General features: G+C 35.9%; 8 protein-coding genes across 10 annotated transcripts; 3 read left to right on the plus strand and 5 right to left on the minus strand.

Annotated features, from left to right (window-relative positions):
- Positions 1–835: 835 nt before the first annotated feature.
- Positions 836–2,302, minus strand: LOC123010636 (pinin). The gene is made up of 3 exons (XM_044407682.1): positions 1,719–2,302; positions 1,380–1,674; positions 836–1,330 (listed from the first exon to the last, which is right to left on the minus strand). The coding sequence occupies exons 1-3, from the start codon at positions 2,205–2,207 to the stop codon at positions 933–935; spliced, it is 1,182 nt and encodes a 393-aa protein (XP_044263617.1). The 5' UTR covers positions 2,208–2,302; the 3' UTR covers positions 836–932.
- Positions 2,303–2,371: 69 nt separating this feature from the next.
- LOC123010637 (optic atrophy 3 protein homolog) lies at positions 2,372–3,610 on the minus strand. The gene is made up of 4 exons (XM_044407683.1): positions 3,394–3,610; positions 3,177–3,345; positions 2,976–3,118; positions 2,372–2,922 (listed from the first exon to the last, which is right to left on the minus strand). Exons 1-4 carry the CDS (start codon positions 3,533–3,535, stop codon positions 2,618–2,620), a joined length of 759 nt encoding a protein of 252 aa, XP_044263618.1. The 5' UTR covers positions 3,536–3,610; the 3' UTR covers positions 2,372–2,617.
- Positions 3,611–3,872: 262 nt separating this feature from the next.
- On the minus strand, positions 3,873–13,867 carry LOC123010619 (probable Rho GTPase-activating protein CG5521). 2 transcript variants are annotated; one of them, XM_044407653.1, is made up of 19 exons: positions 13,601–13,867; positions 13,401–13,511; positions 13,213–13,230; positions 12,570–13,148; positions 12,320–12,523; positions 11,755–12,271; positions 11,472–11,706; positions 11,110–11,409; positions 10,029–11,057; positions 9,675–9,974; positions 6,847–7,182; positions 6,417–6,794; positions 6,101–6,359; positions 5,825–5,997; positions 5,512–5,775; positions 5,303–5,461; positions 5,123–5,250; positions 4,817–5,070; positions 3,873–4,771 (listed from the first exon to the last, which is right to left on the minus strand). In XM_044407653.1, exons 1-19 carry the CDS (start codon positions 13,704–13,706, stop codon positions 4,572–4,574), a joined length of 5,550 nt encoding a protein of 1,849 aa, XP_044263588.1. In that variant the 5' UTR covers positions 13,707–13,867; the 3' UTR covers positions 3,873–4,571. The 2 variants fall into 2 exon arrangements, with proteins under 2 accessions (XP_044263588.1, XP_044263589.1); XM_044407654.1 differs by lacking the exon at positions 13,213–13,230.
- Positions 7,447–9,119, plus strand: LOC123010620 (katanin p60 ATPase-containing subunit A-like 2). The gene is made up of 2 exons (XM_044407655.1): positions 7,447–7,578; positions 7,685–9,119. The coding sequence occupies exon 2, from the start codon at positions 7,712–7,714 to the stop codon at positions 9,062–9,064; it is 1,353 nt and encodes a 450-aa protein (XP_044263590.1). The 5' UTR covers positions 7,447–7,578; positions 7,685–7,711; the 3' UTR covers positions 9,065–9,119.
- Positions 13,868–13,940: 73 nt separating the features above from the next.
- LOC123010622 (N-terminal kinase-like protein) lies at positions 13,941–17,442 on the minus strand. The gene is made up of 10 exons (XM_044407656.1): positions 17,239–17,442; positions 16,917–17,180; positions 16,644–16,867; positions 16,184–16,589; positions 15,913–16,134; positions 15,445–15,865; positions 15,226–15,390; positions 15,027–15,178; positions 14,828–14,971; positions 13,941–14,769 (listed from the first exon to the last, which is right to left on the minus strand). Exons 1-10 carry the CDS (start codon positions 17,350–17,352, stop codon positions 14,479–14,481), a joined length of 2,403 nt encoding a protein of 800 aa, XP_044263591.1. The 5' UTR covers positions 17,353–17,442; the 3' UTR covers positions 13,941–14,478.
- A 353-nt stretch (positions 17,443–17,795) lies between these two features.
- On the plus strand, positions 17,796–18,681 carry LOC123010499 (DET1- and DDB1-associated protein 1). Its single transcript, XM_044407439.1, has 4 exons — positions 17,796–18,132; positions 18,196–18,334; positions 18,388–18,453; positions 18,502–18,681. Exons 1-4 carry the CDS (start codon positions 18,130–18,132, stop codon positions 18,609–18,611), a joined length of 318 nt encoding a protein of 105 aa, XP_044263374.1. The 5' UTR covers positions 17,796–18,129; the 3' UTR covers positions 18,612–18,681.
- A 118-nt stretch (positions 18,682–18,799) lies between these two features.
- LOC123010498 (nucleolar GTP-binding protein 1) lies at positions 18,800–21,095 on the minus strand. Its single transcript, XM_044407438.1, has 3 exons — positions 20,921–21,095; positions 19,143–20,870; positions 18,800–19,008 (listed from the first exon to the last, which is right to left on the minus strand). The coding sequence occupies exons 1-3, from the start codon at positions 20,966–20,968 to the stop codon at positions 18,853–18,855; spliced, it is 1,932 nt and encodes a 643-aa protein (XP_044263373.1). The 5' UTR covers positions 20,969–21,095; the 3' UTR covers positions 18,800–18,852.
- Positions 21,096–21,299: 204 nt separating this feature from the next.
- LOC123010995 (DNA methyltransferase 1-associated protein 1) lies at positions 21,300–23,265 on the plus strand. Of its 2 annotated transcripts, none has more exons than XM_044408237.1 (7): positions 21,300–21,515; positions 21,572–21,947; positions 22,008–22,226; positions 22,280–22,375; positions 22,431–22,628; positions 22,758–22,899; positions 22,959–23,265. In XM_044408237.1, the coding sequence occupies exons 2-7, from the start codon at positions 21,576–21,578 to the stop codon at positions 23,219–23,221; spliced, it is 1,290 nt and encodes a 429-aa protein (XP_044264172.1). In that variant the 5' UTR covers positions 21,300–21,515; positions 21,572–21,575; the 3' UTR covers positions 23,222–23,265. The 2 variants fall into 2 exon arrangements, with proteins under 2 accessions (XP_044264172.1, XP_044264171.1); XM_044408236.1 differs by having other exon boundaries at positions 21,302–21,515; positions 22,746–22,899.
- Positions 23,266–24,271: the final 1,006 nt, after the last annotated feature.

Genomic DNA, 24,271 nt, shown 5'->3' on the forward strand with positions numbered 1-24,271 from the left:
ATTTTGTATTTTTGTTAATAATAATCATTTCATTTATTTCATTTGATCAATTAAATTTACTATTGTAAAATTTTCATCACTCCAACAAATAGTTTTAATCAAAATATTATTATTACTCTGATCCAAAGAATATTTATTTACTATCTAAATTAAATAGGTTTAAAAAACCACGGCCTCCATTTTCTTTTGATAAAAAAATCTTATTTATTATTATTATTGTTTTTGAATTACCTATGTCATTCCCATAATGATTACAAAAAGGTCAGAGATGATTCAACAGATTACCCTTCACATTTTTAAACGACAAATAAACTTGCCTACTCGTAAGTAGAGTTACATTAGTTTAAGGCCCAATTATTTTCATTTTTTATAAACAAATTTTTTCGTATAAACCAAACACTGTTTAAGCTATATATCAGACGATAATTTTTGTGTATTGTCTCTTAATTTTGAAGTCTTTGAGGTAAGCAAATTGCTATTGCGTGAGTGCTTTGAAACGGGAGCGGTTCGCTAATCTCGATGAACGCTACGCAATAAATAAATTCCGTGTCGGGCATTTTATGACTGGATCTGGTTATAAAACAACACCGGCCTCTTTGAAGGAATCTGAGATCGTGTAATTATTTTTGTGGCATATAACAGAGACTGATCGGTTCTATATCCGTCACGGATTTGCATACACAGACGTAAAATTGAAATTGCATTTTGTATTAAAGGTAAACTTATCCGCAAGGTTAAAGTTTAATATAAAAGTTATTTCTATATTATGTGCTTGTCGTCACGTTCGTGAATTATAGCCCTTTATGCATCAACGAATTCAAAATCGACAGTTGGATTTTTAAGAGTTTTATTTTCAGCCAGTCAATAACAAACTTGATACACTTATTTATACATTATACAAACTTATTTCTATATTTAATAAAAATTTACAATCAAAGACTTTCATCATTATCCACTTGCATTTGCTCCTCCTGTGCTGCACTTTTTTCGGGCTCCTTGTTTTCTGGGATTCTTTCACCATCCCAATTTTCTTCCTGCGTACTCAACTCGTCATTCTTTCCTTCAATTGCTTCAGTTCCATTACTTTCCAGCTGATCAGGAAGTGAAATTTTTTCCTCAGTTGGGTTCTCATGCGCTTCCTCTTGTTCAACATTCTCAGGTTTCTCTTCTGTTGAAGTTTCTAAATCGCCATTCTCTTCAGTTTTCTCGTGTTCATCCTGAGGCTCCTCTTTTGCTTCTTTAGACTTCCTCAACTCAAAATTTTTCTTCATTCTTTCCTCTATGTGTTGAAGCTCATCAAACACCTCTTGTCTCTTCTTGTCAATCATTTCTAAGACAAAATAATTAACTTATATTACTTATATTTAAGCACAACTTACTTTCAATATCTGTTTTACAACCATCTAACAACGCTTTGCTAGCATCATTCATTTTTCTGGGTAAATAATGAATGTGTGGTTTTGCTTTTGTTTGAATAAAATTCATTCTTGGTTTCTGTCTTTCCTCCCACGCTGCGTATTCCTTCATCCGCATCATTTTCAACTCAATCATTTTTATTTCTGCTTGTTTTTTCTTTCTGTTGTAGAATAATTCTTGTCTTTCTTTTTTAATTTCTTCTTTTTCTTTTATCTCATGTTCTTCAATTTTTTTCTCAAGTTGAGCCCTTTTTTCCTCCTGCAAAATATTATAACAAGCCGGACTCACCCAAAACCTCCCACCTTTTGTTTAAGTTTAGTTTCCTCTTGTTGGAACTTCTGTAGAGTACCCAATAAAGCCCCAAACATCCTCCTGTTCCTCTCTTTGGACTTTTCATCCTTACTTTGCGCTGCTAACGCCTCTTGCCGACTCGGCAACTCCTTTGGGGTCACTATAACTTTACTGATCATTTGCTTTTGAGGCTGTTGATGTAAATCCTCTTCGTAGTGAACAGGTCTCTCAGACAGACGTTTAAACACAGAAATTCCACTAGTTCTTCTTTTCGTGGGCGGTTCGTCGTTTTCGTGGTTAAAATTACGATTCCGGCCAACTCTTTGCCGGTTTCTGTCATCATTTTGTGGCCCTCGTTTCAAGTTAGCCCTTGGGGGCAACTCTGAAGGGTCTCTTCCTATTAGCCGTTTTATGTTCTCGTCGACGCCCTTTAAACTATTTTTGGCTTGTTCCAATTCAGATTGAAGGGTGCCAAACGATTTTAAAATTTCCGTACCCATTATTGTTAAATAAATCGATTTTCCAACACAAACACTAACTAACCTGTCATAATGCTTTCGTTAACGTCAGTTGTCAAACTTTCATATTGGCAACACTGAAAAATGCTACTTGTGACGGGAAATTGAAGCTTGATGTTTACCAATAAATAAAATAAACATAATAATAAACGTTAATAATTACTTTATTATCACGTGACAATTTAGCATTCACTTCATCATACGGTGTTTAATTTCTTCGATTCAACGCTTAACCTATAAACTGCCAAATGAAACACAATGCCAATCATGAAACACAAAACTGTTCAATAGCAATTATTGAATTTGGAGTTTTAGAATAAAAAAATAAGCTTAAAGGCAATTCTAAACATGTTTGAAACTTAATAAATCACCATAAATACTGTACATTTGAATCAGAAAGTCAAATGACTCCTATATACATTTTTATAAATATGATTTAAAGCCGTTGAAATTATACCCTCCTTTCTTTCACAGTTAGAATCAAAGAAAAAGTTGTTTTCTACGTCACTAATTGCTTTGAATATGACTCCTTTCAGGGGTTCATTTTTATAACTTTCTATCAAGTCTAAATTTGCTACTTTTTCCTGATCTAGAACTATATTTTCATTGTTTGGTTTATAGTGTGAAGGATCTTCTGGCGGTGGCTCCTTTGGTGGGCTATTTTTTGGTAAAGAAGACTTGGTACCAACTCTTGTTTCTACGAATTAACAATGAAACAGTAGATTTTTTGTTATAACAGTGGAAAATTACCTAATTCTCCAACTTTTCTTGTCAATTCTCTTATGTAAGCTCCTTGTTCTTCTGTTTGAATGAATAAGTCTCTTAAAGCCGTTTGTAGTTCACGCATTTCAAGTTTTCTTGCTTCTTCTTTAGCAGCTTCTTTTTTACTACTCCTGTAAATACAAAGTTTTATCAATCTAAAACAAAGCCAAGAACTAGAAAATTTCTTACCTATTATATTCAGCCAGTAAAACACCGGCAGCTATGAGAAAAATGACAGTTTCACCTAAAAGATTTGCACCTAATTCAATTGAAGCAGCTTCATTTAAGACTGTGATATTCACAGGTTGTCCTAGATGAAGTAGCCACATTTTCGCCTTGACTTCGCACCAGTTGTAGACTATAACATTTCACATTATTTTTAATATTATAAATTGATTAAACTTACACTGTGCAGGAGGAAGACATACGTATTTCCTAAAAATTGGCGAACTTTTTGCACCCTGTTTGACAGCATTAGCGATTGGTTTACTAATCTGTTTTATTAAGAGAGCTCCAAGTTTTGCAGCAGGGAAAGCATGAATTACCATTCTTCCTTAATAATTAATTAAAAATTAAAAATGTTAAATTTCAATGTGCCATTTAAACGTCAAAAAACTGTCAAACTCTTTTATGTAACGTTTCGCCAACATACAAAAGCCAAATGTGTCAATAGTGCCAACATGAACATTTTTGAGAAATTTTTCCATTTTTCACTTTTATAATTATTCGAAAGTGTCTAAATTTAAGAAAGTAAATTAAAAGCTCTCAGTTATCCTTTGAAAACAACTTAAATTTCCTGAAGTCTAAAAAAAATAGTGAATCAATAAACTATGATCGGAAAATGTTGGAAAAAAATTAAGAACGACAAATACTTGTAAAGTTTATTAATAAAGCTTTTCAGGTATAAGTACAATTTTTAAAAATATTATCTACATGTTTACAAAACCATTCCATGGTTGCAAAAAGTGGAAAGAAGTAAAATAAAAATTAATACTGAAGTAAATTCAAACACATGTTACAATCATTTTTTGTCCTTCACAAAATCAAAATTTGAAAATTTCACAGTAAAAAATACTGTTTACAATAAAGAAAAATAAACAAAATACTAAAAAATGGAATTTCTGAAATCTAAAAATGATTGCAATACTGAAAACCCAACAATAACAAACACAACAAGAAAATATTCACAGTTTGATAAATGCAGAGATTATATTCAATAGATAAAAAGGAAATAAATAACGTTAATAAATACATGTCGTGTACACATCTAATTAATTAATTAATACCGTTATTTCACATTAATAAAACAAAACTAATTTACAGATTCATAAAAATAAGTTAAAATCTACAACTACTGAATATTATTATAACCTAAATCATTTTCAGGCCTTTTTCTTCGATTTGTTCGCTTTCACCCTTTTATTCAGTAGTTATAAAAATATATTTGAGATTAAATTTTGGTGTTTTTCTTAATTCCAAATGAGAAACACTCACTATTATTACACAACTAATTTAAGTACTGTGCACAAAAACCAGTTAGTACTTAGCCTAATATACGACATCAAGCACTTTTTACAGGTAGATCTATTTTTTTCTCGTAGTCTGTTGGGGACTTTCGGGTGGAGATTCTTGAACTTCTTGCCTCAGCGACCTCCTTGGAACGCTTTTCAAACTTGAGGAAATTTTTTTCAACGGACGCGGTGATATACTTGTTGATTCCACATTTTGAGACACGTCATGGTTGTTATTGAACCAAACACCGCGCGCGGCATCAGATGCTGAAACTAAAAAAAATTAACACTACAATTTTGTTTACTAGGAAATAATACTTCTAAATTTGGAATCGCTTCTTTGATTAGGTTTGTGAGAATGTCCGTGGGAGTCTAAGAGAGCTGCTGCCAACATGGATGGATTTCCCGTACAAGCCGGCCCATCGCCGGCCCCACTTGAGGTTGAGCCACTAACACAGAAGGGGCTGGGAGTCGCAATGGGGCTGTACACTCGCGAAATAAAATCTTCATACGTTGTGCTGTGTTTGTGTTTTGTCACAACAGTTTCAAGTGACATTGCCCGTTCTTCATAGCTATAAATACAGAAGTTATTAAAAAAAGTCTATAAAAATTGTCAATTTTTACTATTGTTGGTAGAAAGGTAAAGTAGTTCTTTTGGCACGACTAGCACAAATTGCAGTTGCCCTAACCAAACCGGCCAAAACATTACTTTCAACAATAGCTTCATGAAACAGAATACCAAAATGAGGAACCTGCAATTGAAAAATTCAAACAAATGCGAATCGGGTGTCACATGTGACTCACGTCGGGTTTACAGTTGACAGTCACCCTATTTAGATTACTTCCTAATGGGTAGATTGTTATCAAAATATCACAGAACTCAGTGGGAATGATATCACGCCTATAATCCCGACAATGCTCTGACCACACAATATGAACTTCATCGTTTCCCAAATGTCTGGTCTGAAAAAACATCCGTTTAAGCACCAAATATACATTAAAAATTGTCTTACTTTATTGAGAACAGTCTCAGGTGTATCCCCTGGCATCCTCGTTGCCACATGAAAAATAGTTTCCGAAAAACTCGTCGCCACATATGGCGCTGTCAATCCCGTCGACCCTTGTCTTTGGAGACCTCCCAAGAAACCTGTATGACCCTCCAACTCAACCTCCCAAGCTAAAGCCGCAAGAAATTGTTCATAAGCAGCGCTGCCTCCTTGATTTGATAAAATCGAGTTTTTGTCTTCTTGACCAGGCGCAACGTAAATCACGGCCACCTAAATCACATTACTATAAATATACAAAAACAAATGAATAGTAAGTTACTTTGTGCGTCTCTCTACATCTCTGACTGTCCAAATTCCGCAGTTCACGCAATAAACGTTCAGTCTTGTTGAGGAGATGCAACTGTTGGCGACGCTCCCAACCCGCAAGCCCTAACTGAGAAAATAGTAATCTGCATTGTTGGAATGCGTTCTGTTCAACAACACCAGATGAAACTGTAAAACAAGACCTTGGATTAATCGCTACCGAAAAAATACAAGTTGGCCATGTAAATTATAAGTTACAATAATTATCATTTAATTATGTAAAACAACGTACCCTGCTGAATGCTGTTGTCATAACCCGGACTCGAAGCCCCCTCATTCCGGCTACTAGGCCTCGAAATAGGTTGTCCTAGCATAGAGTTCGCAAATTGCATAACTCTATTTTCCTCCACTTCTAAATTCCTCTGGTTAATAACAGACGCTATAGCTTCTTGTTCGATTTCAATCGACAAAGGTGGCAGCGCTGGTTCATTCAACTTGCGATCAAAATTTTCCAAACATTCAGGACTAGTATGGCCCAAATATTGCAACAACTGGAAACAAAACAAGAACGTAAATTTTAAAAAAAAAAACTAAATATAATTAATTACATCGTCTAATTGGTCGAGATCCGGTGCAGAATTTGAGATATCCGGTAAAACATTCGGCGATCGATGTCTCATAGCTCTCTGTGGCAAATTACTAGGACTTCCCATAAAACTTTCGGGTTGTATACTTGCATGCCCCCATTTACCCTGATTCGCATTAGTTTCAATTTCGACTTGACCAATTTGGAACTCCTCACTGTCATTATCGGGAGTGCGATACAAAATTGACGCATCCCAGCTTGCCTTGCCCGACAAATCCCTCAATAACACTCTCACTTGTTTGTCAGCTGTTGACAAGCCAGCTGTAACACCACCCCCAGGTAAATCGAGCACAGGCAACTCGATTAAGCTTGCGATAACGTTTTCAGTAAGCATAAAAAGCTAAAATAACACAGTTATCAAGTGTGAAATATGTTAATAATATTAAAATTACTTGAATATTAGGTGCTGAAAATATATTAGCCGATAATTCATCTGAACTTAAATTAGGAACATCATCGTGTTCCACAACCAAAGAACTAAGTCTCGCAGCTCCGATTGCCATTGGAAAGTGTCCCAAGTGGGTTACAAGATGTGATAGAACTGTTTTAGCACATAAAGTAATGGCTTTTTGACATTGGTGATTTTTGGAGGGTGATAATGAGGGCGATGACTTGTCTACGAGGTCGTCAGAGAGGATATTAGGGTCAAAATCTTCGTTCAGGCTAGGTTGAGACAAACCACCCGAGTGTTCAGACGATGTTTTCCCGACGGCAATTTTATACAAAACCTGTGAACAAGAATTTAGAAGTTGCTTAGTACAATTCTGAAATTGCCGCACTTCGGGGTGTCATAGCAACGGTGTAAATAAACACTTCCGGGCTTGTAAATAAGGCATTATCGTGAGGTAATACATTTTTCTTCAATTGAATAATGTCAATAATGTAATTACTAATTTTTACTCAATTATTTTTTCATTAATGAATTAAAATATTTTATCATCTTGAAATAATTACATTAGAAAAAATGTGACAAATATATAGAACTTTTAACGGAATTCAAGTTTCTAGCACTAGAGGAATAAAAATTAATTGCTATTAAAAAGTCATTTATCAAAAATGTCAATTAACTGTCAAAAACGTAACTAAAGAATATATTTTTTCGTAGATTTTACAATATTCGATTAGTAAGTAATAAAATTTCATATTATTTACTTTCATTATCTCATAATATGCTGACAAAAGAGAAAAAAAGCACAACTAGTTGTTTTATTGAACATCTCCTTTTTCCAGCAACACCTGATAACTTACTGCCCATAAATGATGGAAATTCATTTACCCATTAAAAACAGTTCGAAAACCACCAACACCTTGAAAGAAAACCTGAAAAAAGAAACCCAAGAACGCAAACGAAACATTCTCCATTTGATCTTCAAATACCTCGTCGATAATAACTTGCTCTCAGTCGCTGAAGTTCTCCAAAACGAAACCCAAACTGGAATTTACTACCAAGTTTGCGACAACATTGACTTGGAAATAATTCTTCAAGAATACCAAAGTTACTATTATACAAAATTCCAAAAACAACCAAAAATATTACGAAAAACTACCGAAAATGAAAAAGTCATACCTTTAAAGAAAGAACGCAAATCCGCAGCTAAAGAAAAACAACCCCTAAAACAAGAAAAAAGTAACGATACTTTCCAATTCGAAATTGTCACATTGTCAAAAGAATCTAGCTTGAGTGACATCCAATCAAAACCCTTGATCGACTTTGAAAACTACTCATCAGAATGGCGTGAAATGGCCGATCAAATAATTAAACAAATCGTAACGAAAACATTGGGAATAACCTTTAAGGATTGTATTAGTCTCAGCTCCACTATTGAGACGCTGAAAGAAGCGATAATTTACCCTTTGAGCTATCCTCAACTGTTTGAGAAAGCCTGCACTTGGCGAGGTGTCCTGCTCTACGGCCCTCCAGGCACCGGAAAAACTTTACTAGCCAAAGCTTTAGCATGCGAATCCCCATCTACGTTCATCAACGTCACCAGTAGCGCTTTCATTAGCAAATGGCGTGGAGAATCGGAGAAAATGGTCAAAGTATTATTCGACGTTGCCAAATTCTATTCACCCACGACGATTTTCATCGACGAAATCGACGCTTTAGCCTCGAAATCACACGATTCGGATCACGAAGCTTCGCGTCGTTTCAAAAGCGAGCTTTTAACACAAATCGATGGTATTGTTAAAAATGAGGAAGTGTTTGTTTTGGCTACAACAAACAATCCATGGACCATAGATAATGCCCTTCTGAGACGATTTGAGAAACGAATTTTGGTGCCTCTACCAGATAAAGATTCAAGAAGTGAATTGTTCCAGTATTACTTTTCAAAAAACGGATACGATTTTAAGAATGAAGACTTGACGGCGTTTGTTAATCTGACTGAAAGTTTCTCAGGCTCTGATGTGAAAAACGTGTGCAAAGAAGTTGAAATGATTTTAATAAGGGAAAAATTAGATCAAATTAGAAGAGGTGATAGGAAAAAGTGTGGAACTAGACAAGTGAAAAGTGATGACGTATTAAACGCACTCAAGAAAATCAAACCGTGTATTGAACAAACCGACTATAAGAAGTATTTAGAGTGGGGCCGAAAATATGGGGCCACGTAACACTGATCTTAATGTAATTATTTAAATATTCTTATAAACATAATGACTAAAATAAAACAAATAATTATTCTACTTAAATACCACACATTTGAGTGTTGAACCAGTAATTAAGCCATTGATATTTTTTTAGATACTAACTGTAGAAACTACTGAATTTACTAATGACACTAAAGATTCTCTATTATTATTTTTTTACATAGCGTTTCTGAAAATTGAATTTTCTTAACGAAAAATGCAAAAAAATATCGTGTACGACACGTTTAAAAAATGCCTTTTTTCACTCATTTGCTTGATAAACTCCGACTGCGCCTTCGTTAATCCAATTGCAAATTTAGGAAAAAAAAGTATGACTACTTTCTAACCGCAGGCTCAGGCGTCACCTTAATTAAACATCCTGACATAGCAAATTAGAAGAATTACCAATAATTCAGTGTTAGTAATTGATTTTTTTTTGTCTCAACCAATAATAATCACTAACTTGGTATTAGGTATGAGTAATTATTTCTTAAATTTTTACTTGATTTTAATACAGGGGTTGTGTAAATCACTATGTTTTAAATTATTACCTCCAAAACACTTGCTTTTTTCAACTCATGTCCCACATACGTACCGTAAAAACTTGTAGCAAGAGACACGTTCCCCTCTCTTCTCCATACTCCGACACTTCTAAGAGCCTCCTAGGTCCTAACCGCATACACCACTCGCCCAAACACAGCAACAGCGCCGTCCCCAAAGCTTTATCACTCTCACCCGCCGTAGAACCCAAAGGTGCGTGTCGAAACAAGGCCGCACACAATGTCCGAACTACGGCATTCCCAAGTCTTGGATATTGTGTCCATAACAGAGACGCATGATCGCACAACAAAAACAATATATTGCTTGCCAGTTGTGCAATAATTTTATTATTAAACTGAAAACAAACAAGTACAATCAATCATGTACAAAAAATTAAAATTTTCTCTACCTTGAGCGCCAATAAGAGCACGTTGATGGCGTCAGTGACTTTGGGATGAAACGTCTGATTGGTCAACTCCTTGTACACAAACATTCCCAATGCCGAAAGTGCAATACACCGAGCTTTGCCTTTAGGTTCCCGTCTCCCAGCCCGAAGTAAAATACTAACAACGTGTTCTTTCACATCTGGACATGACCTCACGTGAATATTATCCTCCGGTTGAAGCACAGAAATACTGTTTAGATCGTCAGGTAAACTTAACAAATTCGCAATAATCGAGATCGCCTCGGTTCGTGGCGCCCCTTCGAGATTTTCCTTCGAGTTCAAGACGGTATTACACGCGTGTATAAGATCCAATAACAGCAACGAAAACCCCGGCAACTGCAACGATAAGAATCTAGGCCCGAGAAACTTCAACGTTGTATTAAGAAACGGCTTTGAATTCCCAGCGAGCGACATATGCAAAAATCTATAGAACTGAGGTAAATAATTCCTACGTTTATAATCACAGTTTACGGTGATAGTACACAAGAGCCTCAACGCGTTTAACTTCCCCGCTTCATAATCATCCGGGAGCATTAAAGCCCCGAAACACCAAGGCAAAATCAAAGTTAAAGGCGGTATCAACTCTGGAGCTGGCGGCGTATTCTGATTATCAGCCGAAATACCCTGATTTTGCTTTATTTTGATCAAAGTTTCGCTCAGTTTGACCAAATATTCGAAAACTTGCGCATGCAACTTGGGATCGGCGATGGTATTGACATCACCAAGAGCACCCAACATACGTCTCCAAAGTATCACAGCGACATCTGGAAGCCAACCGCGGATTGAGCCTCCACACACCACTCCTCGGTGTTCACCGGCCGACTCAGAATTCGAATTTTCAGCCGAGAGTACGTCCAACTGAATCGGCGAGTCTTTGATCGAGTTGCTTTCGAGTCCGCTAGAAGGCGCCGGACTTGGAGAGCGAGTTCGGTCTGTCGATTCGGTGTCGGGTTGAGGAATATTGTCCAGTGATAAAGACCGACGGTGTTTTGTCTTAGGAAAAATAAAAATATAGAGCAAATCTAGCCAACATTTAGATAAATACATGTCTTTGTCGTTGCGAGGAGCGCCGTTTTACGTTCAAACTCGTCTCACTGTGACTTCTGGTTAAGCCATGTTTGGCTTTTTTTCGCAAAACGTTGCCGTCGGGTAGGGAAGAGTCTTGACGACACACTGAGATGTGGCTATGGTCGTTTATATTGCACTGAGTCGTACTTTCGGGTCGGTTTGCTGATCGGCGACCGCGTTTTGATTTTTGCTCCATAAGACGGTCCAAAGGCAGGTCGGTTAAGTCTAAATTATACACATGTCGTGCTAAGACTCGTGTTAAAGTTTCCATTGTTTTCTATTTAAATTAAAAAAAAATGTTATGAAATGTTCATTAAAACACTCTTCAAGCACACCTACCGCCCATTCTTTTATAAGCTCTTCCCAGTTGGTCAAAGAAGTCAAAACTAGTAAAAACCGGTCCCACAATTCCCTCGAAATCATAACATTCAAATTAGCTTTGATCCATGTAACGATCAATGTTTGAAAAATCGCTGGTGCTAATTTTCCCCCAAGGGTGTTAATTTTTTTCTTTGGAGGATTTTCCCCCAAAACAAGTGAAGTAATCTGTAGAAGTACCAACAACAATTGTTCCCTAAAAACACCAAATTCACTCAAAATTCAAACAAGTGATAAATCGCACCAAGTGCTACTATCCATCCGCGTATTCATAACCATATATCTGTAAATATTAAGTACTCTTTTACAAGCATCAGTCTGTTCTTCCAACATTTTAGGAATGTGTGGATTTACTTCTAATAAAAACACGTTGGCAGCATGTGTCATAAATAGTTGCAATATGTTCTGCATTCCCGCTCTCACTAACAGATTTTCCCTATGTATAGCCCCCAAATACGAGTCATTTCGTAATCGTGGAGGTCTCATACCTTCGAATATGCCCTCATCCACAAATCTAGGAGCATCTTCGGGAGGTTCTAGCATGTATGAGGGCATCTCAGGTACGTTGAGCTGAATTAGGTCCTTGTAGACTGCTATAATTTTTCTAATTGCAACTACATGACTAAAATTAATTAGGAATGCTTGGCGATATATCTCGTGGATGAAATTAACATTGTCTCGGGAACTACAAAGAACCTCTCGTACGATTTGATTTGCTAGTTCCTCATCGCTTGCAGTTTTGTTCGTCTGAATCGATATCGCTAGAAATTCAAATAAAAAATCGCCATCACATTTTTTTATTCACTCACTCGATTCGAGGCTTGCATGTGCCGACTCGTGTCCCTCCTCGTCATGTGGGGCGGCACCCGCACTAGTGGAATGTGTAATTGAACTAGGTCCCCCATCCGCATTCTTCTTAGGATGGTGCAAATGATTGGCCACCCACATTATCAAAGCAACACGACACAATATAAACTCACTCTCGGCTTCAGGTTTTCTCAAAACCGGCAACTCTAAACAAACATTTTAACTCCCACTTTACATCCAACAAAAATTTACCTAAATTTGGAGTATACAAAGACGTGTCAGAACTAAAACTTGGACAGATCTTTATCAAATAATACGACTTGAATTTTTCCAATAAAAAATTGAAACACCGGTGATGGTGAGCGGCTTTATCGTGCCACTCTAATTTAATAACGGTGTGCACCATATGCTCTAAAAGAGCCTCCAAGAAAAACTTGCTTTGGTGTTCTGGAGCTTTTTCGCCCCCCGAAGGGGGCAGCACTGGGAGCAACTCTGCCGGCGTGACGGGATTTTGGGCGCTGGTGTCGTGAAAAACGCTGCCGCTGATTTGCATCAGAGCTGATGAGGAACTGTTGAAACCTGGTACCAAAGTTTGGAACATGTTATGGACGTAATCAGGGGCATTGTCGTTTAATGCTTGGTACCACATGAGGAAATAACGTATGGCTTGCCGTCGCAGTTTTACGGAGTTTCCGGGGTGTAAAAGTTTGGATAAAATGCGGCCAAGGGAGTGGAGTTGCCATCTTTTGTAGATTAGCTCTGGGAGCAGACACAACACTTGTTCCAGAATCCAGAGAGTACATTCTAGTTCTTCTTTGTGTGCTTTGTGAACTGGAATAATGGGAAATAATAAATAAGGATTTTTAAGTAGGTATAGCACCCAATCCAGACTTACCCAAATGAAAAGAGAGCTCTGAGGCAACAAAAACAGACAATTAGTACAGTTACACAAACAATGAAAATTATTTCAATTGAATCTGTTTACGTAAAAGAAGAAGAGTTATTTTTGAAGGAAACGACAATAATTATCACAAAAGCAAACAGATTCAGGCCAAGTTGAAACAAGCAAAAAACGGTAATTACCTCGTTGTCTTAGATTCCCTTCAGCTTGGATAAAACTGTCGTATAGTATGTTATAAACGTGACTAAAATTGGCTTCAAACAACCCTTTAGCTTCAGCAATATCCACATTATCTGCAAAGACAGGTGAGTTAATTGTCATAACCTAATTCCAGGTGGGGCAAACCCACCGACGATTTATGATAAAACAGAGTACCACCTACCTAAAATGATCTTCAAGTGTTTGATTCTTGTCGCCAAATCTTTTTTCGGATCTTGTATTTTCGAAGTGGATTTTTTAACGTCGACAAGATTTCTTTTACTAAACATTTTAACTAAATTAAAACCATAACATCAAAGGTTTGCACTTAGATTTATTGCTCGTGTTTTTAAGAAGCATCGTAAACAAATAGAATTAATTGTAAAGGTAAATATCACATTTTAAAAGAAATTTCTGTGTTGACGTACATTGACATCTGAAATTTTTTAGTACAGCGCGTTCTGGAGGATGACCGATGAAACCACATTGTAAATAAATCGTGGCGGGACATACAAAAAATTAAATCTTTTGAAACAATAAATTTATTCTGGTAATCATAATACATACATAGAAAAATATAATTACATTTAACTAAACAAAGGTAGTAACACAAAATATATTCACATAAAACAATAACTAATATCATACATACTTTAAAATATTTATAAAATTATTTACATAAACACAACCAGCATGCAAATGTTACAATATTTTTTATATAAAACGTTAATAAATGCCGAGGAAGAATCATGACAAAAATGAAACAATTACTGACATCGTCGATATCATATATTTTAGACTTTAAAAATTGCATATTATGTACACAAAAAGCTTTGTTATTGGTATATGTTTAGAATTCCTTTGAAGAATCAAGACCAACATAATGTAAAAAAATAATTACACTACATTAAAACACTAATATTCTCATTATATATATTTAATGCCGGTTCCGCTATACCTAATCAAAATTGGGAAACAATGCATCAAGATATGTTTGTATCAAGTTTGGTGTATAATGAAGTCCGTATAATTCCATTTAATTCGTTATTTGACATTTTCCCTCTATAATTTTTTAGCCCCCAATTTCATTGGTCCACCTGTCGTCCGACTAGCTCGCCGGGCTTCTAGCTCCTTTTGCCTCATTAATTTCCTTTCTTCGCGCTTCTTCTTGGCTTCTTCTAACTTTGGATTTGTAGTAGATGGTTGCTCTTCTAAAGGTTCAAACTCAGAGTCCCCCCAATTATTCACCGACTTCCTATTACTCAATCCGTGCTCATACGATTCAGGAATAATAGGAGTGGTATCACTGGGACTCCACGCCTCTGAGGGACTCGTGAGTTCAGCTTCGACCTCCTTTAAAATAAAAAAACAACACTGTAATAATCATTAAAAATAAAGAAATCTGACTTACCGGCTCTTCTTCAAGACTGCCCCACTCTTCGTTATCCCACCCGTCTGTAATTTTATTAGTGCCAGACCCCGAGGGGGGGCTCGCGGCGTCGCTAGTGCCTCCACCGCCCCCGCTGCCACTACTGCTAGCCATCTGACCGACAGTCTTCAAACAAATGAAGTTAATTAACAAATAATCGAGACTAGATTACTAAAATTACCTCCATGTCTCCCCAGTTGTCGTTGTCGCCCCAGTGGTCATAATCATAATCAGAAACTGATTCATTCCCTCGACTTCCTTCCTCATGTTCTAAAGACGTCATAGAAGTAACACTAGAAGTGGTCGTTGAAATGCTACTACTCGATGGTTGCTCTAGAAAATTACTTCAAACTTTAAGTCAAATCAAGTTAGATAATCACCTAGTGAAGCCGGTTTCGTCAACATTTTACTAGCCATAGGATTCATTGATTTAACTGTATCTGATTGACTTCTGTAGAATTTCGCTGTTACTGCTGTAACCGCCCACCCGGCCCACGTGGCGGCTGCGTTGCTCAGACTTGGGGTTGCAGTATTGACATCAGCCTCTAAACCACCATTCCCCTCATTATTACAGCAAGAAAATATAAAAAAAAACTTACCCATACTCTCCCTCAAACTGGGATCCTCTGACACCTTCTCCAACTTCCCCAAAAACCCCTTAATCGTCCTAAACACCGAATCACGGACCGACTTCTCCGGATCCATCGTTAACTGACACAAAGCGGGCAAAATTCTCGACGAAACCTCGTTCAAAAGATAATACTGTTGCGTCGCAGCCAAGGCCAAAATCCCCGCATTTCGTGCCGGAGGAAACGGATCCCTCATCGCTCGTATAAATGCCGAAATGAGAACTTTCTGTCGGATTTGTGGATGCAAATGCTGTGCTATTTTCCCCAAACACACTGTAGTGTTGGTGCGAATGCCACCTTGATCATCTTTTGACTGGAGTCGGGCGAAATGCCGCAAAACTTCCACGTTTAAATTGTTGTAACTTAGTTTAGGTGCTAGATGTATCACAGACTGGAAGTTTAAACATAAAAAAAAATCAAGTTGGGGGAGAAAGTTACTTTGACAGTCTGTTCGCGAATTGTGGGGTTGGTATCCATAAACCCGTGAGCAATTTGAGGGAAAATTTGTTCGTTTACGGTCGCAGCTTGCAAGTGACCGATGAAATGTTCGAGTTGTTGCAAAAGTCTAGATCTTGTTGCTCTGTCGTTGCTTACAAATAGTTTGACGACGCACGGGACGATTTTCTTCTGGTAATCGGCTTCGTCGAGCAGTTGGCCCAACTGTGATAAAATCATCGGTATTTTAGGGATAAAATATCGGAAAAAATACCTTAAACATAGGAGCCAAAACTGCAGATCCGGCGTCTCCGTAGTCAAAGGCTGTTATTAATTGAGGCAAAATTTTGTGTTTGCACACACTTTCGGGAAAATTATCTAAATGTGGTGTTAGGTTTGAGAAAAATCGATTTTTCTCATTTTTATCTTTGATCTGAATCTCTTCTAAAAATAGTAAAGTGTCTACAAGATCGTTTTTAAAGTAGCCGCCGAGCTTTCGGCATCTAGTTATAATATCGGCAGGATTAGGCCTTGATGACGGATTTGCTCCAACTAATTCGCAATATAATGGACCCAACTGTTTAGGAATCTTGTCTAGGAGTTTTAAAGAAGACTGTTGATATAAAGGACCATTGAATACTTCCCATATTAAACAACCTAACCCCCACATATCTGCAGAGCTATTAACACAAGCAATAAATAGTCAAATTAAAAAAAAATATATTTGAACAAACCATTTCGTAATTGACCTTTGTTTAGTTGGGTCATTTTTTTCTGGAGGGTCGTACATTTCCAATGATGGTATAATTTTAATAGTAACATTAGAGTTGTCTTGAGCACTTGAGACATATTCAACGCCTCCCAACTTCCACTCTCCAGAAGAATTAACAAAAACTGACCAAATGTTAACATTGTTGTGCCTCAAATTACCATCATTATTCAAAAAAGACAAAGCACGCTAAAAATACAAATTGAGAAACAGAAGCTAGACGTTATAAAAATAATACCGTAATTTGAAAAAGTCCCCAAGCAATATACAGATCTTTTTGGGCACCTTCTATCGTCAACTTTTCTAAATGGCTAGCCAACGGTTCAACATACTCTGTCGCTAAATACAAAACCTTATCCGATTCGTAACTATCTAAATATGTTAAAATACTAGGATGTCTCAATGTTTTTAGTCGTTTAATTGCCGCTTTAGCGATTTCCAATTGTGTTTCTGATCCACCCTTTATATCAAAAACAAACACCGATACTTCTTCGGTTGTGCCCTTAAACATAAGGGTCTTGTTACAACTTAAAGATTTTCAGAAATTTTAACAGAAATACCTTTCTTTTGCCCTTATGCAAACTCCAAACACTCCTTTCGTCAAGTCCCTTGACTAACTCTCCGATTTCAAAACTGAAATCTTTGGAAGGATCGCGCGAGAAAAATGACCACATGACACTAATTTTTCAATAAAATACTGGATTTATATTGTATTATAAGAAATTTGTACAAACTTTTAAAAACCTAACCTAAATGTCACAAATTTTGACGTCGTACATAATTGGCCGATAAAAGAGAAAACTATTAAATTCGTTTATCATTTTCATTTATTTTCAAAATATCATTGTAGTAGAAAGAACTAAAAGAACCACAAAATAATCACTTTCTAAAGTGCAAAAGTATAATTTCAAAATATTTAAATATATTGCAATAACCAATTTATAAAGCATTGGTTACACAATCTTTATACTTTTTATTTAACTTTTACATTAGATTATTGAAGAACGATTTTAATTTTTTTTTAATTTTTCGATTTTAAATATTTCAGAAACTTTGATTACTTATTTGAGGTCTAGGTGGTGCTTTATGCTGTTTTACACTGTTTTACCGGCTGAATTAAACGTCATACTTGTCAAAGTAAAAAAATCAAAATATGGTGATAGTCGCACAAAGGTTTTGTTAACTGTTCTCAAACATTTTACTACAATATAAAGAGCTTCAGGTGCATTTAGTTGAGCTTTTTGTTTAATTCTTCCATATCCAATTATCCAATAGTGAAATTTCAATAGTGGAAACTTTTAACGTGATGTTCCATTTGTTCCTTCTGTAATTAATTCTATAAAAGCTTAGAACTAGTGCAGTTAAAATGCTCTAAACCGTCTAAATAAAACTGAGTTATTAGGCTTAAGTTTGAATTATATTTCAAGTTTTTAGGTATTATATCTGGCAATATGGTAAGTCAATAATCATAGATTTTGGTATGAAAGGGGCAAAACAATGAGATCTTACACTTTCAGTCTGTCGCGGAGTTTCTTAAAGGTCTCCCATCGTATGATGAAAACAATTTTACTAAATTCCATGTTGACAACAACAGTAGGTCCCCCCTAAAACGACCTTCAGTGTATGTACCAACTAAAGATTTTCCATCTGAACAAAGTATGTATATTTTCTCGAAAATTGCTTAATTTGTTGCTTCCTTTTATTTCTAGTAATAGTTACTGAAAAAACTAGTATTGTATTGAAATATATGCAGACACATTGGGACAAAAAAGCAAGTAATTCTGAATTTCAAGAATTCAAATTCAGTTATTTTTGTTTTGTAGAATACAACAAAAAAACGGGACCACATACAAGAAAACGAAGAACCGTTACGAAAAAGGCCACGATTGGAATAATCTGCATCGTTCATAATATAAAACCAAGGGGTAACTGATTTTATATAATTTTTATATAGCCACTGAGTTTTGAGATTTAAGTTTAGAAATATAGTAATTATGCCTAGGCATGTTTAGTTTCATTGCCAATCCAAAGCCATCATTATTTTGCAATTTTGAGGATAAAGTAAAACTTCTATGACTTTTTTTTACAACTAAAACATTTGGGGTATGGATACTAAAAAAATAACATTTCACAAATTAATCTTTATTAATAAACACTCTGAGTACAATAAATACTTAACGACGGTCAGTTTTGCCAATACCACGTTTTCCAGTAAAGAGATGTTTTGGCATTTTGTTACCAATAAACCTATCCGCTTCACCTTTAAGACCGTATTTCTTGACCTTCTTACTAATCGCACGGTGTGCGATTTTCGCCAATTTCTTTCTCATCTGCAAAATAAACAATTATGTAAGAAAAGAAAAACAAATCATCAAAACCGTTACATAATTAGCAAACCTCTTGATAAAAATGTTCCATATTAAAAAAGTCAAAAGTAGTACCATATATATTGTTTAAGACTTACCGCCGGATCCTTGACTCCCATCTCATTTCTCGAGGGCACCACCGCCCTTGTCGACCTCGTCGCAACGCTCGTCGACGCCTCCTTATCCACCTCCATCCTCACCTTCTTCAACGGGGGTCCCATCGACGCACTCCTCTTAGTCTTCGTAAAGTGCGCCCCCTTCGTATCGCTCATATCCACTCCCAACTCCTCCATATTCGCCCTCAACTTCGACACTGATCGATCCCTAGCCTTAGCCCTTGTATTTCTAGGCATAGCCGGCTTCCTGCATTGTTTATTAACCCTGGCCTCATCCTTAAGTATCGCCTTCTTGTGTCTGATTTGCAAAGCAAGGGCTTTAATTTCACGCATGGTGTCTGTAAGCTCGATCTTCGGCACGACATACATCCCCGTCTCCTCTCGAATTTCCTCCTCGCGTTCGAGAGCCTCAAGCTTATCGAATATTTCGGGGTCAATGTAGTCGGCAATATTGTGGCCTTCCCAGATTTCAGGGATGATATCCCAGCGTTCCTTCTCGGGAATCTCCGTGTAGGATTTTTTAAGGTCAAGGACGTAGTCGTCGCCTTCTTCAAGCTCGATATCGCGTTCGAGTTTGCGTTTGCGGGACTGCTGGGCCTCGCGTTTGGCCAAAATTGACTCAGGGATGCACGGAGAGCGAGGTTTATCGTCTCTGGGTTTGGGTACAGCGACATGAAGGCGATTCAATATCCCATCGACTTTTTTCGAGCGCATTTTCTGATCAACTCTGAAGCTGAGAAGCGTCTCGCAAGCCTCGGTTTTCACCTCCATGACTCCAGTATCGGTCACAGTCGACATTTCCATGATTGGGACATTTGAATCCTCTTTCAAGCTTTTGAGAGTGTCTTGTTTATCAGCCGGAAGTTCGCTGAGTGGCACAATATCGACTTTATTTGCCACAACAATCAATGGTTTATTTGCGAATAAGGGTTTGATTGACTCAAATAATCGCACTTGTTCCTCCAAAGTATGTCCGCATTGCTCAGAAGGGTCAATGAAGTACAACACACAGGCTCGTAAGTGTGCAAGGGCTGTCACGGCCTGCATTTCAATCACGTTTCTTTCCTCCAAAGAGTGGTCCAAAATTCCGGGAGTATCAATCACTTGCCAGCGCAAATACTTGTAATCCATGTGACCAACATACAAAGATTTTGTTGTGAAAGCATAAGGTTGGACTTCAACATCAGCTCTTGTTATTTTATTCATAAATGATGATTTTCCAACGTTTGGAAACCCGCAAATAATGATTGTTCTGGTATAGGGGTCTATTGACGGGAGACGCGCCAAGTGTTGCCTCACTTGTTCCAAATAAGTCAAATTGGAGGCTTGTCTCTTCATTATAGTGGCCATTCGGCCCAAAGCAGCCCTTTTTAATTGCTTACAACGGTAAAGCGAGTCTCCAAACTTCATCAAACGAACATAATCTTTTGCTACATTATCTATTAAATGTTTGGCTGTATTTATCTGGCCTAAAGCCAGTTTGTAATGGTCCTTATCGTAGAGAACGTTAATTAAATCGGCGTAAAAGGGATGGACATCGTCAAGTTTAGGAAATTCAGTCAGGATTTGAGTCAAACGGTCGTGGAAACTTTGTTGCGAAAATTTAATTTTTCGCATATAGAAATTCCTGATTCTTGTTATTTTGTATTGCTTGTGGATGACGGTGGGTGTTTTGCGTTGGGTTTTCGATAGGATAATATCGATAAAGTCCTAAATATGACGAAATGAGAAGCATTTACAAAAAAATATTGAAAAAATACCTTTGCAGAGGGGACAACTGCAATCTTCTTAAAATTGTACAGTGCCATTATAGGTGTTGTGTCAATGCAAAACTTTCACAATAAATTAAGATTAAATATGTTTTTATTTAATTTATCCTCAAATCTAACCTAGACTTAAAGTGACACAACACGTGGAAAGAAAATTTCAACTTTTCAGAAGCGCATGCGCAGTATTTCCGATAACTGCGAAATTCTTTAGCTTGTTTTAAAATAACAATATTAAAGCAAAATCACATAAAATTAAAACAAAATGTCTTGTTATCTTTACTATTAATTAAAAATAAATTTGAGATGCTTAACAATAATATTTGTGTCCAAGTTCTTTTATTTATGACGGGTTGGCGAATGTTGTTTTAGCACTTGTGCGACTTATATGCAAAATTTCACATTTACGATTGTTGTTTTCGGCAGTGAATTGCTGTTTGATATAAAAAAATATGTTAAATCTTGCTAATTTAAACAATTTTTAAGTAAAAGTGTGTAAACTTTGATAATAAGTGTAATCATAGTCTCTGTGTACACCTCAATTGCAGTCTCAGGTTTTTTTATTTGTTGCAACCAAGACTGAAAAATTGTAAGCATTTCTTACTTATTTTACTCCAAATTGGAATGATTTTGATATTTTTTCAGGAAAATGGCTGATGTTCGAGATATTATGGAGTTGGACCATCCAACAAGCCAAGAAGTAACTCGAGAGTCAATCATTGGTTCAGACAAACAAAGAAAGCGACCCCCAACAACGACAAAAACTCAGAAAAGACCTGAGGGAATGCACCGTGAAGTTTTTGCTTTGTTATACAATGATAATAAAGACGTGTCTCCGCTTTTTCCATCTGATACGGGACATGGATATAAACAAACAAAAATTAAGCTGGGGATGAGGAAACCAAGAAAGTGGAAATGGGTGCCATTTACAAACCCGGCAAGGACTGACGGGGCGGTGTTTCATCACTGGAGGAGACCTTCTGATGAGCCTAAAGAATATCCTTTTGCCAAGTTTAACAAGGTGCTTTTTATCACAATAATTCCTGTTATTTACAAATTTATTTACTACTTATTGTTTTAGAAAGTTGATGTTTGTACTTACACTGATGCTGAATATCAACAGCATTTAAAAGTTGATGGATGGACGAAGGAAGAAACTGATCATATGATGCAACTGGCACAAAGATTTGATCTTAGATTTATACTAATGGCTGATAGATATGACACTGAAAAATTTCCAAAAAGATCAGTAGAGGATATTAAAGATCGTTATTACAAAATCTGCGGCATTATGAGCAGAGTAAAAGTGACTTATACCTACAGTTTACTTTAAATTTCTTGATTTCATTTTAGTTGAGAGGTGAGAAAAAGATTTATACTTATGATGTAGACCATGAAAAACGACGGAAAGAGCAATTGAAAAAACTGTATGATAGGACACAAGAACAGGTGATGAATATTGTTATTGGAGTTACTTGAGAAATAACAATTATAAATATTTTAGATTGAAGAGGAACAGTTCTTGCTCTTAGAACTGAAAAAGATAGAAGCTAGAAAGAAGGAACGTGAGAGAAAGACTCAAGATTTACAAAAATTAATAAGTCAGGCAGACAGCCAGAGTGAAACTCCCAGAAAAACAGACAAAAAACTGCCCAAGAAAAAAATTGCAAATCCTTCAAGACCTTCACGCGTTGATACAGCAGTGAGTATATTAATTTCTACTTTATCTTTGTACAAATTTTGTCAAGTATTTAATTTGCAAATATTTTTTCACAGGTTTTTGTGTTGCAATTTAAACTAAATAAATCCATTTTAATAGCATATTTTACAGGCTGTTGAGACTGCAGGTATTAAATTCCCTGATTACAAAAACAGTGGAGTTTCTCTGAGGTCACAAAGAATGAAACTGCCTGCAAATGTAGGCCAGAAGAAATCAAAAGGAATAGAACAAATGTTGCAAGAAATAGGTTTAGGTAAGTTTCATATAAAAAACCTGTAATTACGTACATGTTTTAAATGTTTGTTTTTGCAGAGTTAAATCCTATTCCTACTGAAGAAATCTGTCAAAATTTCAATGAGCTTAGGAGTGATATGGTCCTCTTGATGGAAATTAAATCAGCTCTAAGTACCTGTGAATTTGAATTACAATCATTGAGACATCAGTATGAGGCATTAAATCCAGGGAAAACTTTGACGATACCGCCACAGTTAATCTCTAATTTGGATCTCGAAAATAAAGTTGGGACGGGAGAAATCATAGATGTCGTGGGGTCTCCAAGCACCCCTACATCCTAGTATAATATTGTACAATTATGATTCCAATAAATATTTAATTCTAATTCTCTGGTTTTTCTCTATATTATGGAATGTGATTCAAAAATAACAAATTTGTACATAAAATTGGAGAATTCCAATTTACATTTTTCCGTGGTTTATGAAACGGGAGGTTTAAAACTACAATGTGGGTCTGTTTAAAACAGACCCTAATTGAGGCGTTTGAAATTAGAGTGGCCTAATCCACAGAATTTATAAACTTAGTTTTACTCTCAGACCAACTGCTTTTTGTTAAAATTTTCTGTAAAATACAGGCCTAACGTTTTAAAAAAAAAATATTAACGGTAAATTGACTGTATTTAAAACAAAATAATATTTTTATAAATGAAAATTTTACCTTTTATTAGGATAATGTGGGCAAGGCCACTCTAATTCTCAACGCCTCAATTGTAGTAGCAAACAACCAAGGTAGTGATATAAATTAATACAATAATTAAGAAATCAATAAACCTACAAATATTAAAATAAATGATAATTAAATGATTTTTACGTACGAAATCAATAATTTTTATAATCATTAAAATTAGTCATACTTAGATGAATTATTGACAAAAAAATATTTGTCGTAATAAAAATTATCTGATGCTTTATAACTTTCGGGATGTGCCATTCAGAAAAAAAGGAAAGTCCGTTTTAAGTCCCATAGTTTGTATAGCTATAGTTATTAAAATTAGTCAAATAAACTAATTCTATACAAAAAAATATGCCTTAATAAAGATTTATCTTATGTAGATTATTATAATTAATTAGTAGGTATAGACCTAAGTTAAGTAAAAAAAACATTTCTCATATCGCATACCCACTTAAGTAAAACTCTTAACATTTTTATTGATTTTATTTTAAGTAAATTAAATAGTATAAGTAAATCATTTTTTTTAGTTCATTATCCCATTGGGAGCAAGAAAGAGTAAAGACAACTTTTTAAGCAAAATGCAAATTCTCTTTAATAGGTTTCACAAGCATACCGATATTAATTAAAAAGGTAATTAATTAATTAAAATTAATTAATTA

This window comes from Tribolium madens, unplaced genomic scaffold (assembly GCF_015345945.1).
Source record: "Tribolium madens isolate multiple individuals breed KSU strain unplaced genomic scaffold, Tmad_KSU_1.1 Scaffold_91;HRSCAF=231;Tcas5.2_LG7, whole genome shotgun sequence".
NCBI lineage: Eukaryota > Metazoa > Arthropoda > Insecta > Coleoptera > Tenebrionidae > Tribolium > Tribolium madens.